Source organism: Alosa pseudoharengus, unplaced genomic scaffold, assembly GCF_046254945.1.
Source record: "Alosa pseudoharengus isolate Yale_2024_CS ecotype anadromous, Long Island Sound unplaced genomic scaffold, YU_APseudo_1.1 YU_APseudo_1.1_scf_22, whole genome shotgun sequence".
Taxonomy (NCBI): Eukaryota; Metazoa; Chordata; class Actinopteri; order Clupeiformes; family Clupeidae; genus Alosa; species Alosa pseudoharengus.
Window position 1 is genome coordinate 21429056 of NW_027468680.1, and position 18434 is coordinate 21447489.

The following is an 18434-nucleotide window of genomic DNA, read 5'->3' on the forward strand; positions in this document are numbered from 1 at the left end:
CATCACAAACAAACCCCACAGGTCACCCATGCATTGAAATGTGCACATTAAATAGCAGACAAACGACCTGTTAAGGCAATTGAAAGTAGGAACTGTGAATAATGTATAGTTAAATAGTTGCAAATTAATCATGAATTTTAAATGAATAAAACCACTTTCTAAAATATTTACTTTCATTCAAAGATAATTTATTTTTTAACACAAGGAAAAGTAGTAACAAAAATAAACAGGTTTAACAAATAAAATTGTACTCAATATACATTTAACTGTACAGGGCATTGGTACTGACCAAAAAACACTAACCAGGAAAATCAGGTGACACTTTATGTCAGATGGTCTGTAGTTGGTAAACTTTGTTTCCTTTCTTCAGAAGATAACCTTGTTCATTAAGGGTACTAATAAAACCTTCAAAATCCACAACCTGAAAGAAATATCAGGATTGTAATTACCAACACCATTAACAGCTACTGTATAAAAATCAGCAAACACAATATTTCATCCAGCCCTGCAAAATACTCTTACCTGAATGTTCAGTTCCTTGGCCAGCTGTCGCAACTGCTGAAGTTCAAAATTGGTTTTGTGCATGCGTTCAGCCACCTGGTTGAGTGCAGCAACAAACCTCTTCACCTGTGACCTGTTGCTCATCCCTGAGCCCAGCTGTGAGCGCTCAAAGTCCAGCCGCCCAAACTCATCTGAATAAGTGTCCGTTAGGCTAGTAGCGAAGAGAGAGAGAGAGAAAGATAAAGAAAGAATGAAAATGAGAGAGAAAGAAAAAATGAAAATGAGAGAGAGAGAGAGAAAGAGAGAGAGAGAGAGAGAGAGAGAGAGGAAGAAAGAGCTTCACCAGAGCATTGTGATATTAGAAAAAAACTAGTGCAGTTCAAACAAGCCATTCCTGTAGAAAACCTGGTTTAAAAATAGGATAGGGGAAAACATCATTCCAGCTAAGCATTTAATAATGAATACTGAATATTATATTATAATATATTAGCCTATAATTAATGTTCAGTAAGCATAATTTAGGCATGGTTGCATGTGACATTTTTACAGATCAAAATGACATAAGCCCTACAGCTGTTTTGAGTTAAGCCTATATGTTTATTGTTAAGCTTATTGAATAACTTCCTGATATACCCAGTCTATTCCTGATAGAGAAGACAGACCATTTTGTGGAATGATGCATCATCGTATGAAATTTGCAACAATGTGACTCAACAATCTCTAGACTATAAGTGACATGCTCTGTCTGCCACTCGTTGTCTGTAGCTGATCGAAATTACATAAGTCTAAAACTTTGATGTAAGGCTATATGTTTAGCCTATTAAATAACTTAAAGGGATATTCCACCATTTGGGGAATTACACTCTTTTCCCACCTCTTGAGTTAAACAATTGATTTTTACCTTTCTCCAGTTTATCCAGTCATTCTGAGTCTGGCAATACCAGTTTTAGCATAGATCATTGAATCTGACTAGACCATTAGCTAGGTAAAAGGTAAAAATCAATTGTTTAACTCAAGGGGAGGTGGAAAATGAGTGTAATTCCCCAAATGGTGGAATATTCCTTTAACAATATAGAAGACAAACCATTTTGTAGGAAGATGCATTATCATATGAGATTTGCAACGATGTGACTCAAAAACAGTCTTTGGTAGCATAAGTGACATGTCGCTCTGTGCCACTCGTTGTCTAACTGTGTGGCATTCTGAAACGTTGATAAATTTGGAACCATTAGCCTATCGCTCGTTTCAATTTGGGACTTTGCAGTCGGAATTGTTGTTTGTTTATTCAGTCTCAAGTCCAAAGTAGCCTGGGTTATTCAAAGTGTCAGTTTATTGCACATCATTTTGAATAGCCACTTTGTTGGCGTGTGGTTGCAAAATCCGCGGAATCATTTTATGCAAGCAAACTGCATACAGGGAATATTTATTGTTGATGTCAGACATGATAATCATCCAAACATCTTGACTCGTGCTGTGCCCTGATTCAGTGCTACCAAAGCTCCGCTTCTGTCCTCTCTGTCTCTGGTCCCGCGCTGTGCTGTGTGAGAGGGGGAGTGGCTACAGTAGAGCGGAGAAACCCAACGTGTGCTTCTTATACCAATATATTTAACGATATCTTTTGCATTTCTTATCCAAACAACGTCAAACTTGACACTGCACTTACTGGTGCCCGTAGCAAGATGCCATGTCGCCATGTCTGTCGAACGGTTCAACAGATATGCGTTTAACACACAAACACGTCGATGGGGGAGTGCCTACAGTAGAGCTGCAAAAGCCAATGTGTGCCTATTTTACTGATATATTTACCGATATCGTTTGCATTTCTTATCCAAACTTGTATGTCAAATTTAGTACTGCACCTACTCATGCTCGTCCCGACACACCTGGTAAGTTTCAAACCAATCGGGCCAACGGTTCGTCAGATATGCGGCACACACACATACAGACAGAAGTTCCTGCAATTTATAGATAGATATTGTCAGGGAGACTGTGTGGATCAAGTACCTGTGCTTCATAATCTCCACCACATCCTCAGCATCATCTTGAGTGGCTTTCTCCCGAAGTTCTAGTCGGGCCCTTGCCTTCAAAACAGAAAAAATAATAATAATGTAAATGGTCATTCCCAGTAGGGCTGGACGGACATCCTATGGACTCAGTAACACAATCCAAAATGCCTACATATAAAGAAAAAAAAAAAGAGTACCGGTACATAAAATAATAATAACAGAAGTAATCATAGTAATAGAGTAAAACATTTTTTAAAAACCCAACAAATTCCCCATTGGGCTGGACAGGCATCCTATGGACTGTTTGTTGCACCTCTGTGAGTCGGATGAGGGACTCCAGCTGGCGGGTGGTGATGGGCGTGCTGTCGGCCGCGTGGTTCTGTTTCCGCAGCTCCAGATAGAAATCCTGCAGCACCTGCGCAGCCTCAGCGGACAGGGTGGGGTGCACGTAGTGGCGTGCGTAGCTCACATACTTCCTCAGTAGCTGGTGAGGGATGGGGTCAAAGTTTTCACCAGGAGTCACCTACGAGTCAGAAGGGAAACATTTTTCTTATCTCATAAGGTCATTTGTAGCTGAATTACTGTTTTAATGTGATAACTGTAATACTGGGAACTACTAAAAAAAAACTGAATAATCTAAGGTAATATCTGATTATTTTACGGTACAGACTGATTGTAATCTTTAAAATTACAGCTAGTGATTCCGGGATTTATTTTTTTATTTCAGCTTAATAGGCAATCAAATTACATTTCTCCCTTCTGTGCCACTAAAGCAACATTTTGATTCACTAGAATTGTATTACAAATGAGCAACAACGTTTGTTTTCAGACCCAAGACTGTTTAGAAATACTTAGAGGATGGTAAGATGTGAATTTACTGCAATTGGCAAAACATGGATTAGAAATCAGAGACTGCAAGTTTAAGACTCCCATGAGCACTCTAACGGCCTCCAGCGTACGTGCAGTTAAGAATAGGGATGAAACAGTATGAAAATTTAACATGATGATTATAGTGACCAAAATTATCACGCTTGTCGATATTATTATTTTTTGGATTCAATGTTTCTGCCACATTGTCTTACAACTTTTTGGCATGAGGCAGGCAGTGTAATTTTCAGTCAGAACAAAATTATTGGTCAAGAGAAAATCAACATTAAATCAATATTTGCCAGGGGTATGAATAATTTTGTTCTTAACTGTACCTTGAGCTTATCCGAAAGGGGTTTGTCGGAGGGGATCTCTAGGATGGAGACGTTGGAGTCCTGGGTGCTGCAGCGGCTCACTGATGCGCTGCTGAGAGCGCCCTTCCTGCCCGAGCGCATGGCCATGACGTGCTCCGACAGCATGTGGTCGTGGTCCTCATTGGGCGTGTCCAACAGGATGAATACCAGGTCGAACCGGGAGAGCAGGGCGCTCCCCATCCTGAGAGACGGAGGTGTGGGTTAAACTCATGAGCTTACTCAAGTGGGCAGAGATGGACACAGCAAAGGAGTGAAATTTTCACTTTAGAAATTAAATAGTTATTACAAAGTGTATAAGGTTCACACACAAGCAAAATGAAATGATAACTTTGAAGTCCAATATTGTAATACAAAATAATTTATATCACTAATCGTCTAGCTGATAATTGTCGGAACATTCTAAACATTCCCTGCCAGCAGCAACATTAAACTGGCACTGCATTACATCTCTAGCTTCCACACTGTTTACTGAGGACTTATCACATGGCTGTGTATGATAAACAAAGTATCTACTTCTGTATGTGCAGTCACAACATGTTTATATGTTATGTGCAGTCACAACATGGAGGGGCAGGGACGCAAAATTAATTATATAGCAGTAGTGTTGCTATTGATGAGCAAGCCCTCGGTCACAATGCTTGTTCTGCCTGTCCGTGCTGTTCTGTAGGCATTTAGTACATATGTCATATTACTTTTCAAATGCTCCATTAGTGTAATTACTTTCAGCCAGTGTTGAAGAAAAAAATAAACATTGAATTAAAAATCTCAAAATGTTATTTATGAGCCTAAGGTAACTAATTTCAATTAAAAACACAATTTTTTCTATGCTTGATTAGAAGGTAAGAAAGTGCTCACTTGAGGTTCTCGGAGACGGTCTTCCCCTTGTTATAGTGACCTCCCACTGGGTTGGCAGCGGCGATGATGGATGTGCGGGCTGGCAGGGTGCACACGATCCCCGCTTTGGCCAGGCTGATGCTCTGCTGCTCCATAGCTTCCAAAAGGGCCTGGTGCTGACTGCCCATTTTGTCAAACTCATCAATGCAACAGATCCCTGCAAACAGCAAACAGTACACAGGCATTATCATGTGTCTGAGGCCACCGGGAATACTTGAACCCAGATGAACCCAAAACGGCATGTGAAAAAGTTTAGTGAGGTTGATTCTAGTGCCTTTAGGTAATGCTGCTTTTTTTGGCTTTCTAATGTAGAAAAGCAAAAGGGAGAGAGAAATAGCTGCCCTTCCAACAAAGCAAGATTCTGAATAAGACATTTCAGTCATTTAGAATTTAGCATTCTAAATCCAGCAAAAAAAATTGCCGTGGCAAAAACAGAGTCTACAATAATTCATTTTAAACAGGAATATGAGATAACAAAAAGGTGATGAATGCTCATCAGATTATTAAAAGACTGAAACCCATTTAAAACCCTTAATGAGTGTGATAATAGCTTGCCGGATGCTGTTTATAAGCACTAAAGCTACTCGTGACACATTTAAAGGCAACAGTGACATCCACTATAGCAGCTGCCATTTTGATGTTAATGTCGTGACCAATCAGGGCATGACATGATGCTGTGGCTAGAGAAACCATGCATGTCATTACCTTGATCTCCCAGCACCAAAGCCCCTGCCTCTAACGCATAGTCTCCAGTGCTACTGTCTCTGGACAAGGACACGGTCAACCCAGCGGTCGTGGTGGTGTTCCCACACACATAGATGCCACGGGGAGCCACATTACACACAGCCTTTGAGCACACAAGTGGACACGTTAACAAACAATGTATTATTACCAATGTATTATTACTACCAATGTATTATTACTACCAATGTATTATTACCAATGTATTATTACTACCAATGTATTATTACCAATGTATTATTACTACCAATGTATTATTCAATGATCCATTTTATAGAGGTCACTTCACATCGTCATATCTCGTTTAGACATGGAGATGTACCTGTAACATCTGACTTTTGCCAAGACCTGGATCACCAACAATCAGCATGTGAGGGTCTCCTCTGATAGGGATTCGGTTCTTGTCATCAACGTATTTCTGACAGCCGCCAAATAAGGCCAGAGCCAATCCTGCTTTCACCAACTAGACAATGCAATATTATAAATCCATAAGTAATAAGTACAAAAAGTTAAAAAAGTTAAATACTTAAAATGCTTTTAAAACACCACAGATGCCCATTGTGTAGCATAGTGTTCAGACTCACCAAATGCCCATATATGGCAGGGCAGAGGGAACTGCAAAAGGACACAAAATGAACATCTAGTTTTTAACTGAGTTAAACCATAAGATCACTAATCCGGCATCCAGCGTTAAACCCATTGTATAAGCCAGTACAAATCGATAAAGATTTACTTGACAAGCAGTTTGAGTAAACCCTCTTGGGCTTGGATCTCCTGGATAGCATAGAGGTCCTTGAGAGAGAACTCCATCGATGCACCCTGGCACTCTGGCTCCGAGGTGACCTTCGACTTCTGCCCTTTGGAGTTACTCACAGAGTTTGCCTCAATGTACAATAGGAACATGCACTTGTCCTTTTTGTTCCTCCCAGCTCCTGTAGCAGCAGCCAGAGGAAATGCCCGTTGTCATGCACATCAGCTTGCACATAAGCATACTTATTTGACATTCACACATACTCATCACAGTGACACTTATCTTTGATCCTTGTCATGTAAGTCATGCACATCAGCTTGCATATAAGCATACTTATTTGACATTCATACATACTTATCACAGTAACTTATCTATGATCCTCGTCATTTAAGTCAGAGGACTAAACATTTCACCACATATTGTGCTTAGTATAATTATATGTGACAAAATAAATAACTTGAACTTGAACATGATTAGCATATTTTTGAAGTGGTTATGAATATGAATTAACGTTTATAAGCACGATGAACATATCATTTGAATAAATCTTCACCATCTAATTCTGGCCACATTTTGGCAGCAAGGGCTATGTTTTGATGTGGAGGGAATATGATACCATTGGGGGCGCTGGACTGAACCCAGCAGGTGGCATATGTCAGACCATGGGCCGCAAGCTGATGTCCAACAAGATGGGCCTGGCCACCATGTTGGATGCCTGTGCTCTCTTAAAATAGTCGGCTCAACTCGAATGACCGGCGGGGCTGAGTTAGGGCTCCCTGCTCTACTCTCCCGCTGCTGATTCATCAGAGCCCTGATCTATCTTGGGGACGCTGTGTGTTTGTGTGGTCGCTGAGGTCTGTGGTGGACTATGGGTTTACCTTCCTCACTGGAAACTTTGACCACGCCAGTGATGGTGACCATGTCTCCTGGCACACAGCTGTCCACCAAGTCCTGAGTCAGCTCACACTCGATGGTTCGTGGGATCCGGCCGGACTCCCTCTGGTCATCGGAGATCAGCTCCTGGACCCTGTGGGATGGACGAATGAAAATAGCTCAAATAAATAAAATACCCACAATCGTTGAAAATACACTTGTACAGTACGATATTACTATTTGTATTCAGAACAAGACATTAATAGTAAGATGGTGTCACCATTCAAAATAACTGGGAAAATTACAAATGACATCTGTACAGTGTGATTGTAATGAAATCTATGATGGAAAAAATTTATAATCAGCCCGAGTTACTTTATGGTTTGCCAGTCGACTGTGAGGGTCAGTGGTGAACTTCGGTTTGGAGTGAACGACCGGCCACGACATTCATACTGCAAACACTACAAATGATAATGACAAATAGTTACCACCATTTTTCTTTTGCGATTCTCAAATTTAACAAAATATTATTTCCCAATTCCCTAAAAGCAACCTTCGTGGGTGTGGTGAATTTCCCATCAGGCATGTGCAGGCTCTGGACGTCCCCACAGCTGTTACAGGCGAAGGCCATCTTGGTGCAGAGCGGCTTGATGTTGCTGACCCGCACTACTGTGCCCCGGATGGCGACATATTTTCCGTACAGGTTGGCCCTTAGTGTCCTCAGTGGAGTGAGTGGCTCATAGTTATACACCCTGACAGACAGCAGAATCAAACCGTCCTCTCAGCACAATTCATTCAGAACTTTCCAGAATACATGGGCACATGTAATGAGTCCATGTGTTGAACTGTTATATGTTCAAAAGTTAAAGTTAAAAGTTTTATGTCAGATTCATGAGTGAAATACATTTTGAAATGATGAAAAATGATTGTTACAGTTCTGGACTATTTGGGCTCATTCTGTAGCAGAGGGCTCATCTGGACTTTCATAGACCCTGGCCTCAAGAGTGTAAGTAAGGAGGCCGCCTCTTTGCCAAGTTATTATCACTGTACCTTGCACTAATATGTGGTATGTTAATGATTGGTGTAGCATGGCTGGGTAGTCCCTCTTGGTTCTTTAATTCAGCAGCATGTCTCTCCAGGTCTTTTGTCAAGACCTGACATAGAAACACAAGAATAAAAATACACATAAGGAGGTTTTTTTTTTGTTTACAGAAAATGTAATCAAATATTCACCAGACAAACTCTAGGCTGGAAGATGCAACTTTGGCATGCTTGAGCACTCACCTGGTGTATGGCAAGGCCTAGGCAGTCTAGGATTTTCTCAGGCATTTCTCTGAGCTCTTTGGCTAATTCAGGCAAAGCAATAGCGAGCTGCTTATTGTGCAGGCAGTCTTTGAAGTCCACCAAGATGCTGCCTTTACTTTCAATTTCATCCTATTTGAGGGAAAGGTGCTGTGAGTATCACAAACCACAAAGCAAACATCACAGTTGTAATCACAAATGTGTCTGAATCCCACACAACGTACCTTGTCATAAAGCTCTATTTGTGATAGGAAGTATTGTTCAAATGCCTTTATCTTTTCAACGTAGGGACCACTCTCAATAAAACCTGGTAATATGGGGGGGGGGGGGGGTCATACACATCTTTAATGTCCCTGTTAGGTAATATGGGAGCATAATAATGAAATTGCCAACTTCTTTACACATTGCACCTCACCTTCAGAAAAATAGAGTCTCCATCCTTTGTAAGGGCATGTTATGTCAAGGGTCGTTTGTGTCACCTGAGACTGTTGTGGTACAAACCCTGGGCCTGTAAGAATAAAACACAACACTGACACATGTATAACTGTGTGATACTGTATTTTTAGAGGGCATTTTACAAAATATGTTAGGGTGGGTAAAGTTTGTTTACCTCTCTGTGATTGGATTCCTGTCGAGTTAGAGTTAGTGTTTCCTCTGCCCCAAGGTCGCCCCCTCCAGCCACGGTTCTGTCCAGAATTCCATCCACCTCTCCAAGCCCCGGAGCCTCCCGCAGAACCGCCTCTCCAGTGACCTCGACCCTGGCCTCTCATCTCCTCGCATAAAATGCACGAGGATTAGCAAGCTCATTTTGTATTGTTGCAGTCATAGTAACACCCTGATTCAGTGACTTCAGAATATACAACATAACAACAACTCACTGATAACCTTCAGTCGCTTATTGTGTTAGGGGCTCGCTCGTTGGGGGTTGCGTTAACGATGTTGCTAGCCAACATACAGTACAACAATGTACATTTATGTCAAGACAGCTAACGCTATCCAAAGACAACTTCCTGATCACAGTTTGAACCGTTACAGGCAATTTCAGCGAAAATATCTGATGACTTCTATGTTCATTTCAAACGACACATTAACTATTTGTGAAAATGAACTTAATATCGAAACATTTATGTTATCTACTTACCTTCAGGGTTCCCCTGTCAAAGCCTCTTTCAACATTGGCGCTATAATGTCGTCACTTCCGCTTTAATGCGTATTTTGATGTAATGGTGGAGAAAAACTACTTGTCAAATCCTTATCTAAAATGAACTAAATTTACTGATTATGCCAATTGATAGTGAACAACTGACAGCAACCGATACTGTAACTCGTTTCGATGCTGTCCAACAGCAAGTCGTGAAATTCAGAATTGCCATTTCTCTTCGGTTTGCACCATAGACTGTAAAAAAATAGGTTTGCACAGCAAATGTACAACAGTAGGTGGCGTTGAAGCCTAACGCTACACGAACACAGCGGAGGAGAGAGACGGTCATCAGAGCATCCTTCATCCGTGCTGCATCTCCAACGTCGCTAGCCTCGGACATATTTGTGCCATTTTACAAGTAACAAAGATGGATAACACTGGAAAAGAAAAGGAGGCCATGCAGCTCATGGCCGACGCCGATAAAAAAGTAAAGTCGTCTGGTTCGTTCCTGGGAGGAATGTTTGGGTGAGCTTCTTTTACTGTACCTGGTAGCTATCTAGCTAAGCTAGTAGCTGTGTTCATGTAGTGAAACATCGCCCACGTACCATTCTCATGACAATTGATGTGCGAAACATTTGGGAAACTAGATTAACCTGCGTCTAAATTTACATTAGGTTGCTACATTGTTGTTACATGACATCTGTGATCCCCCGCTTAGTCTTCTGGCGAGCATTGCATATTGCGTCGGGTACAATTCTTGCCAGTGGCTAAGATGAATGTGCAATGTCAGAGCACAGCACAGCACATTTCTGCAGATATGACTGCAGGCCTATGCTATCCTCTAAAATCATTGAAATGCAAAACAGTTAAGTTGATTGGAATTACTGACGAATTCAGCGAGGACTGTCATTTTGACTGCATTTTTTTGTTTCATAGGGGAAACCATAAGGTTGAAGATGCTTGCGAAATGTATGCTAGAGCAGCCAACATGTTCAAAATGGCCAAAAACTGGACTGGTAAGAATATGACCCTACTGGGCATACGCGTCATATGTAGGCTTACCTGTCATTTCAGGATGATAATGTGTTTATTTTACATTATTTTATCGCGCAGCTGCTGGGAACGCTTTCTGCCAGGCCGCACGCCTTCATATGCAGATGCAGAATAAGCTAGACTCAGCCACCAGCTTTGTTGATGCTGGCAACGCTTACAAAAAAGCTGACCCACAAGGTGAGAAAGGACTTAATAATGCTGTCATTTCCAGCCATTCGCTGAATATACACAGACGTTTTGTTGTAAAGGATGTTTTGGGTTCTTCCATGATAACAGTGTTTTACGAAGGGTACATCATCCTAGCTAATTTCATTGCAGCATTAGCCTATTAAATCAATGGTAAGACCCACTGCATCCACTCGAACAGGGAGGTTGATTGTTACACAAATAACAGTATTTTTCCTTTCCCCCAATGCAATCAAAAGAGGCTATCAACTGTTTAAATCAAGCCATCGATATTTATACAGACATGGTAAGACTCCTTTCTGGAGTTGACCTTTTGAGAGGGCTCTAGTATACAAATTTACCAAAAGTGTCTATCAAATAAGGTCTGTACAAATGCTAATTGAGCATGTTCTTGGTACAAGTTTGGAATGTGTGTATGCTTTCAATTATCTCCTATTTGTTGAGCAGTTATTCTGTGAACTTCTCTGTGTTTAACTGTGTTCAACCATCCAAAATGAAATTAAATATATACCCTACATTGTACAATGCCTCAATTAACAAATGTTAATTGTGTTTAATGTATGTTTTTATAGTTTTAGACATATTGGTTTTATTATTTGTTCATTGGTGGAATTGTTTTGTTTTGTACATAAGCATGCATTGTAAACACATTTTATGAATGGGCTGTTAGTTCACTTGGGCAACAGAGTCATATCAATATTTTATTCATGGTTTGTTGTGTGTATGTAGTGTGTTTAGTTTAATTATTGATATATACACACTGTTTTGCATTTTTCTCTTATAGGGCAGATTTACAATTGCTGCCAAGCACCACATGACGATTGCAGAAATATACGAGGCTGAGCTTGTGGACATCGAGAAGGTATGTGGTTCTATGTGGAAGTCTATTTCCACCACTAGGGAAAACATGAAGACATTTAGAGATACTAAGGCTACATCTACACTATGTCGGATACAAATCAAGTCAGAATTTTGAGATAAGAAGTCAAACTTTTGAGATACTAAGTCAGAATTTTTAGATAAAAAGTAAAACTTTTGAGATACTAAATCGGAATTCTGAGATACAAAGTCAAACATTTGAGATAAAGATTGCAATTATGAGATGAAGTATCTCATCATTTTGAATTTGGATTTCAAAATGTTTAATTAGTATCTCCGAATTTTGACTTAGTTTGTTGCTGTATTATTTTCCAAGTGCCAGAAATGGGCTACCATATGTATGTATAACTATCACAGTTATTATTGTTTTTTTCTCAAGTACATTGATGGAGGACACTATGGAAGTACTAATATATTTTGTTCTTTCATTTGTTTTTGCAGGCAATTGCACATTACGAGCAGGCAGCAGACTATTACAAGGGAGAAGAGTCTAACAGGTGAACACATCTAACAGACTATTTGTATATGTTTGTTTATAAATCAAAATATTATATTATTCATTATTTTTTTTATTGTGCGCAGCTCTGCCAACAAGTGTCTACTGAAAGTTGGCTTGTACTCTGCCCAACTTGAGCAATACCCCAAAGCCATTGAGATATATGAGCAGGTTTGGCTGATGAAGATTACCTCTCTTTAAAGCATCTATTTTTACTTCTGAATTTATTTTCACTGATTGTTATATTGCAAAAATAATTTTCTCTCTTCTTCCCAGGTTGCAACCAACACAATGGATAACCCATTACTGAAGTACAATGCCAAAGAGTACTTCTTCAAAGCTGCTCTGTGCCACTTTATTGTTGATGAATTAAATGCAAAGGTACATGGGTACATTTTGGTGATCGGTTAAGGAAAATACCTCAAAATACTGACCTTGTTGAACTTGAATATTTAAAAATTTACCGACTCCCCTATGTCTACGCAATTGCTGAATCCCCAAGGTGAAATTGGGGATTCAGCAAGGAATTTGTAGGAATTTGTATTAAGCACAAAATTTAAATTATGAATGTACGTATTTTTTCAAAGTCTTTTGAAACACAGTTATATCATAAAAGAAAGTAACCATTTCATTTTTGAAGGGTTGAGTGAAAAGGTACATGAAGGGTATTTTTATGCACAACATTTACTGGCCTTCCTTGCATAAGGTTTAATGTCACTTTTTTCCCCTTTTACAGCTTGCTATTGAAAAGTATGAAGGCATGTTCCCAGCCTTCTCCGACTCAAGAGAATGCAAGCTTGTGAAGGTAAAGCAAGTTTATTTTGAACACATTATCTGTAACATGGATGAAATTCTGTGAACTGGTCTCAGTTGCATCAGTTTTGATATGTGTGTTAGGCTTCGGGACACTTAACACATGGCAGCCTCAGTTTGAGTCCCCTTAACCAACAGCTAAAGTATAACACACAGATGACAGGCATATTGCTTCTTCTGCACAGAAGATTTGAGGTTTTCATTATAGGATAATAGGAACTTCAGATGTGATGATGCTGTCAAGTGAAGCTTGTTTACATTGGCTTTCATCCCTGTGAGCACAGGACACATGAAGAGGAAGCAGCAAAAACTGTTATCAATGGAAGAGATAGCACAAAGGAAACTTACTTGATGTCATCCGTGATGTTAAAAGATATTAGTTTAATTCTGAATCTTCTAATAGTGCACAAATAGTGCACAAATGCAAAGACAAATACTGTCTGTGTGTTTAGGCCTAACCTATTTGATTCTACATACTTATTTTTCCCGTCATAGTCAAAACCTGAGAAAGTGGAAGTGTGTTTGATTTGACATGAAGGATTTAACATGAATGTGTCATGCTCACTCTGGGAATCACTGATGTCACACATTTCAAACACTTTTACACAGATTCAAGATGGAGATTTCCCAAAGCTCTCATTAAAGAGAATTGTCACATATATGAATTCGGACGGCTGGGCAATCTATCAAACATACTGTATCTAGTTACTAAAATTACATTATTTACCCAGATACTTGTCTCATAGGCCCCCACGTCACAAGAGTGCACAGATTGGAGACAATTTGTTCAAAATTTGGATTTGAGGTACATTGAAAGGGAACATTGACAAGACTATGATACCAGCATTTCCTCTTAGGTAGACACTTGAGAGCTCTGCATTCTGCAGTATGTTGTCCTGCCAGAAACCCAAAGTAATTGTACCAGCTAAAATTGTGAAGGCAGCATTATGCAGGTTTTTACCATTTTAATACATCCGTTATTCCCACTAGCCACCAAAGCAAATGTAGTTTGATGCCCCACATCCGAATCTATGCAAAAATATTATAATTGTTTCACAGTAGTATGACCTATAACACTGAAATCCGCCAGTTGGCAAGCTAACTAGCTGTTGTTTGCTGTTGATGATATTTGCAAGGTTGGTCTGATATATTTTGTGTAATAAGCAATTGATGAATGAATATGTGTTTCCCATGTGTGCCCAGTTGGCATGACTTAAGAATCACATTAACATTCTATTTCACATTTCAATAATCCATTTACTTTCTATTCAAGATCTGAATTCCCATTTGTCCTTCATTTCAGAAACTCTTGGATGCTCATGAGGAACAAAACAGTGAAGCTTTCACTGAGGCTGTAAGTGACAAGCCATTGGCCATCCCACAGTAGTTTTCACTTGAATACTTCCTATTTAGATAGATAGATAGATAGATAGATAGATAGATAGATAGATAGATAGATAGATACTTTATTGATCCCCAAGGGGAAATTCAAGATTTGTTCTATTTGGTAAACATGTTAATATGAGGTCCGACTGAAACCTATTAGTTTTGGGTTGAATAGTTCCCTGGCTGCATTATCTGTGTGTGACCTGAATCTATTGCAGGTTTGATTTTACCACAATGGCATCTCTCAGCAGTAGCAGGGAACTGTGGGTGGCAGTTACAAGTTTAGCTATAGTTTCTCTAATCTGAAAGAGCACCAGGAAACTGATTTTTTTAACATTGCATATTTAAAATAATACATCTACTAATCCAAGATTTGCACAACACTAACAGTGCAACATTTTATCCTCTATAATTTTCTCCTAGGTTAAGGAATATGACTCAATCTCTCGTATCGACCAGTGGCTGACTACTATGCTCCTGCGTATTAAGAAGACCATTCAGGGAGATGCTGGTGACCTGAAGTGAAGTGTCAAACACAGTGCACAGTGTAATTTCCACAAACTCATAATGTTGTTTTTGTGTGGCAATCCTCAGTGCTAATCAAATAAGAATCTTAGTATGGATGATTTTGTGTTTCAGAATTAAACAGCATCATAGCTGGGTAATGCTGAACCATACAATCATCTATACTTTGAATATATTCATTGTCAGTAGCCTAGAGGTAAAGCCATGATCCTCAAATGTTATAGTTTGCACAGCTAGTGTTGTTCTTGGTACCCACATCCATCTAAGGGATGCATTTAACCTTTAAAATCTTGGGACCTTTTTGCCGTTATCACTGTTATTGCTGTGTAATAACTGTTACCAAGTGTCATGTACTCAATAAAGTCTTGCATGATGTGCATTTGTCTTTTAAAATGTTTACTAACAGATTATGTGTGTCTATGTAACTTTAAAGTCGCCTTTATTTTTTATTTTTTTCTCGTAGTGCCATTTTTTTGTTCTTGTGCCGTTATTGCATCAAGGTTGATATACCTTGATGGAGAAAACAAATGCTGTAAAGAAATAGCTTCCTAGTTGTCTTAAATGTTTGCATTTACAGTTTGATCAGATGAGGGGTTAACAATTGGAATGTTATATTTTGGTGAAACAATGAAACTACTTTGACAAAGTGATGAGATGTGTGACCTTTAGTGATTTAGTGACGTCAGTCACTGGGCATGCTTGTGCAATACTTATCCATTCTTATTGAGATCATATAACAGATAAACACTATATGTAAAATTTAACATTTAATAACTTACTCTATTTTTCTGTTATCCTTTAATATTTTTGTCTTCATGATCTATAAGAGTGATTGTATTATTAATCAAGATTGTGAATGAAATATTCTTATTGGTATGCAATCAGTGTGATCAATGAATACATCCATACTCTTGTAGCACTCCTTCTCTGTGGATGTTTTTGTGTTTAACTTCCAAATCTGACAAGGTTTTATCTGTTAAAAATGGAGTCCGTAACCCAACAGAGATATCAACAGACAGTTGATTAGAGCCCTGATCAAAAATATGTCAGTTGTGAGGGGGGGAAATTATGTAAACATTTGAAGGTTGTATAACTCAAAGCATATCAGATCTGACATTTCAGCATCTCACGTTGTAGTCTTGGCTACTGTAATGAAGTATTCAAACGTGTTCCATGATTGTTTGTATGATGTGAAGAACAGAATAAATGAGAATAAAACATCACTATCTGAACCTGAGCTGAGTCAAAAGGGGGGGTGGCGTAAAAAAAATAGAAGTATCCGCATCAGACTCTTCGTTCCAGGGTTGTTTTGTAAAAATTGCATTTTTTGATATTAGAACGTTACGCATTACGCATGTTATCACAGCTCAATTAGATTCTGAAGGATAAAAATAGGTTCAAATAGGTTACCTACTGCTCTAACATGGGACATGCGAAGTATGTTGTGGAAACGTTCAAGAATACTAAGTTGCCCTGTATGGGGAAATATGTATTATTGGATTGTCTCGGAAATAATATTTTACGAGCAGCTAACATGGACACTGGGAAGAAATTGATATGCAAGGTGACGTTACAGGCACAATTGGTAGCCTCTCCGTTGACAGTAGGAGTAGGCCTAGCATATGCTATGCTTTTATTATAAGCATAATGTAAACTGGTCAAATTAACGTTACCTCATGTTACAGGAAACATTTGTTTCTCATGCAGTCTTCTTTTGCAGGTGTTTTACTTCGCTCGTTATTGGGAATCATTAGCCGCCTACTTTCAAGTTCCAGCTCACAGAAATCTGAGCGAAATTATCGACACTGTCCATGGGGACACCATGGTCTATGTATTCTTTGAACATAACTATGGAGATCTACACTCTTGTCTGAGGTCCGTGAAAAAAATTCGAGAGGATGAAGCTGCCAGACTATTCCATCAAATGGTTTCAGCTGTTGTACATTGTCACGATTATGGTGTTGTTCTGAAGGACCTCAAGCTGAAAAGTTTTGTCTTTAAGGATGAAGACAGGTAGGCCTTGTGTGATTTTACTGACATTTTCAGTGCAATAATGTTGTAGGTCTACAGTAATGTGTAGCCTAGGATACCTGCAGTGGTCCATTGAAAATGTACTATCTTTTTATTTGAACTCTTTTATTTTAACAGATCTTATTTAAAGCTTGACACCTTGGAGGATGCATACCTTATGGTGCAGGGAGATAACTCTCTGCCCCGAAGGCATAGATGTCCCGCTTACATAAGCCCTGAGTCTTTGGAATCAGAGAGCACATCATCAGGGAAAGCTGCAGATGTGTGGTGCTTAGGTGTCATACTTTACACCATCTTGATAGGACATTATCCTTTTAATGACACTGACCACAGTTCCCTCTTTCAGAAGATCAAACGTTGTAAATATAGTCTTCCAGACATACTATCCCCCAAAGCCAAGTGCCTAATCCATAACATCCTTCGACCAGATCCTGTGGAACGACTGACAGCAAGAGAAATATTGGATCATCCTTGGTTTTCTTCAAATAATTGGACTGGAAATATAGCAGGGGACAAGTCTGATAAAGAATGTTGCGATCAGATGGTACCAAACCTATTTTGTTGACTGAGGAAATATCAATCTGAGGAAATTGAAGTGTACAGTACCAAAGCTGTTTGGCTTCAGTAGCCATCGGAAATTCTGTGCTGTGCCTCTATATTCCTGATGCTGAAAACTTGCTCTTGTACTTGATAGCAAGTAACATAACCATGTCTTCATATTTCACACCAACGGTTATTTTATTTAGCCTAACAGCTCAGTGTCATGCCAAGATAAGAGTGACACCTGTTGACAACTTTGTTTTTGGGAACACATAGCAGGCCTATAACCAGTAGATGGCACTATAAATACACCGAAAGGACATTACATTGGAGTTGCCACGGATTGTTAGGGTGAAAGTGGAATTTCTACAATATTTTCTGATGTTACTGGACTGTATGTTTATGCTGCAGTGCAATATATTTTTGTCTGAAAGCCTCCTTGTGATCAGGTCCAGAATGTTTTGCATGTGATCAGCCAGACATGTCAAAAGGACTCATCTTGGGCAGTTACCTGTGCATCATGGAGATGAAGAGACAAAGTTGATAATGCTCATGTTTTATGAACTTTGTGTCTTGCTATGGTGAAAAGAGGTGAATAAAAATAAAATAAATGTGAAAATATGTGTGTGCCTTATATTTGTTAGCCAAACCTTCAGCTGGGAATAGGCTTATAGGCCAAAGGCCTATGGATAAGATAAAATAGATTATGTTAAATTCTGCAGGCCATGGAGTAGGGGCATCAAAACAGTGTAGGCCTAGGTATTATTAGTTTTTAGGTTTAGTCAGATTTTTTTTTTTTCTTTTTCGCATGTCCAAATTTCCGTCAAGGATTCCCGGGACACTGAAAGACCGGGGTAGACGAAACTTGGTGGGCATGTAACCCCATATGGATAGCATGGAACCATCGTTTTTCGTTTTGATCTGTAGCCCCCCCGCTGGACTGCACCCCCCGAAAGGAGGGTAGGGCAGAACAGTTTTCTGTGAATATCTCGAGAATCGTAAGGTTTAGGAAGACCATTTTTTTTTGTATGTTGATCTCAAGGGGCCATGTCAACCCATTCCATAACCACTCATT

General features: G+C 39.4%; 3 protein-coding genes across 4 annotated transcripts; 2 read left to right on the forward strand and 1 right to left on the reverse strand.

Moving 5' to 3' along the window:
* Positions 1 to 145: 145 nt before the first annotated feature.
* On the reverse strand, positions 146 to 9511 carry mcm8 (minichromosome maintenance 8 homologous recombination repair factor). 2 transcript variants are annotated; one of them, XM_076299324.1, is made up of 19 exons: positions 9451 to 9511; positions 8920 to 9079; positions 8725 to 8817; positions 8534 to 8616; positions 8292 to 8441; positions 8058 to 8161; positions 7561 to 7759; positions 7383 to 7468; positions 7013 to 7161; positions 6117 to 6315; positions 5968 to 5998; positions 5706 to 5846; positions 5348 to 5489; positions 4604 to 4799; positions 3710 to 3929; positions 2821 to 3030; positions 2506 to 2582; positions 523 to 712; positions 146 to 421 (listed from the first exon to the last, which is right to left on the reverse strand). In XM_076299324.1, the coding sequence occupies exons 2-19, from the start codon at positions 9077 to 9079 to the stop codon at positions 329 to 331; spliced, it is 2523 nt and encodes an 840-aa protein (XP_076155439.1). In that variant the 5' UTR covers positions 9451 to 9511; the 3' UTR covers positions 146 to 328. The 2 variants fall into 2 exon arrangements, with proteins under 2 accessions (XP_076155439.1, XP_076155438.1); XM_076299323.1 differs by having other exon boundaries at positions 8920 to 9471.
* Positions 9512 to 9818: 307 nt separating this feature from the next.
* Positions 9819 to 16011, forward strand: napba (N-ethylmaleimide-sensitive factor attachment protein, beta a). Its single transcript, XM_076299961.1, has 11 exons — positions 9819 to 9975; positions 10387 to 10466; positions 10564 to 10680; positions 10929 to 10975; positions 11474 to 11551; positions 12010 to 12065; positions 12151 to 12235; positions 12341 to 12445; positions 12801 to 12869; positions 14181 to 14231; positions 14687 to 16011. Exons 1-11 carry the CDS (start codon positions 9878 to 9880, stop codon positions 14786 to 14788), a joined length of 888 nt encoding a protein of 295 aa, XP_076156076.1. The 5' UTR covers positions 9819 to 9877; the 3' UTR covers positions 14789 to 16011.
* Positions 16012 to 16265: 254 nt separating this feature from the next.
* Positions 16266 to 17384, forward strand: LOC143139177 (tribbles homolog 2-like). Its single transcript, XM_076299782.1, has 3 exons — positions 16266 to 16352; positions 16509 to 16801; positions 16937 to 17384. Exons 1-3 carry the CDS (start codon positions 16266 to 16268, stop codon positions 17382 to 17384), a joined length of 828 nt encoding a protein of 275 aa, XP_076155897.1.
* The last annotated feature ends 1050 nt before the right edge of the window (positions 17385 to 18434 follow it).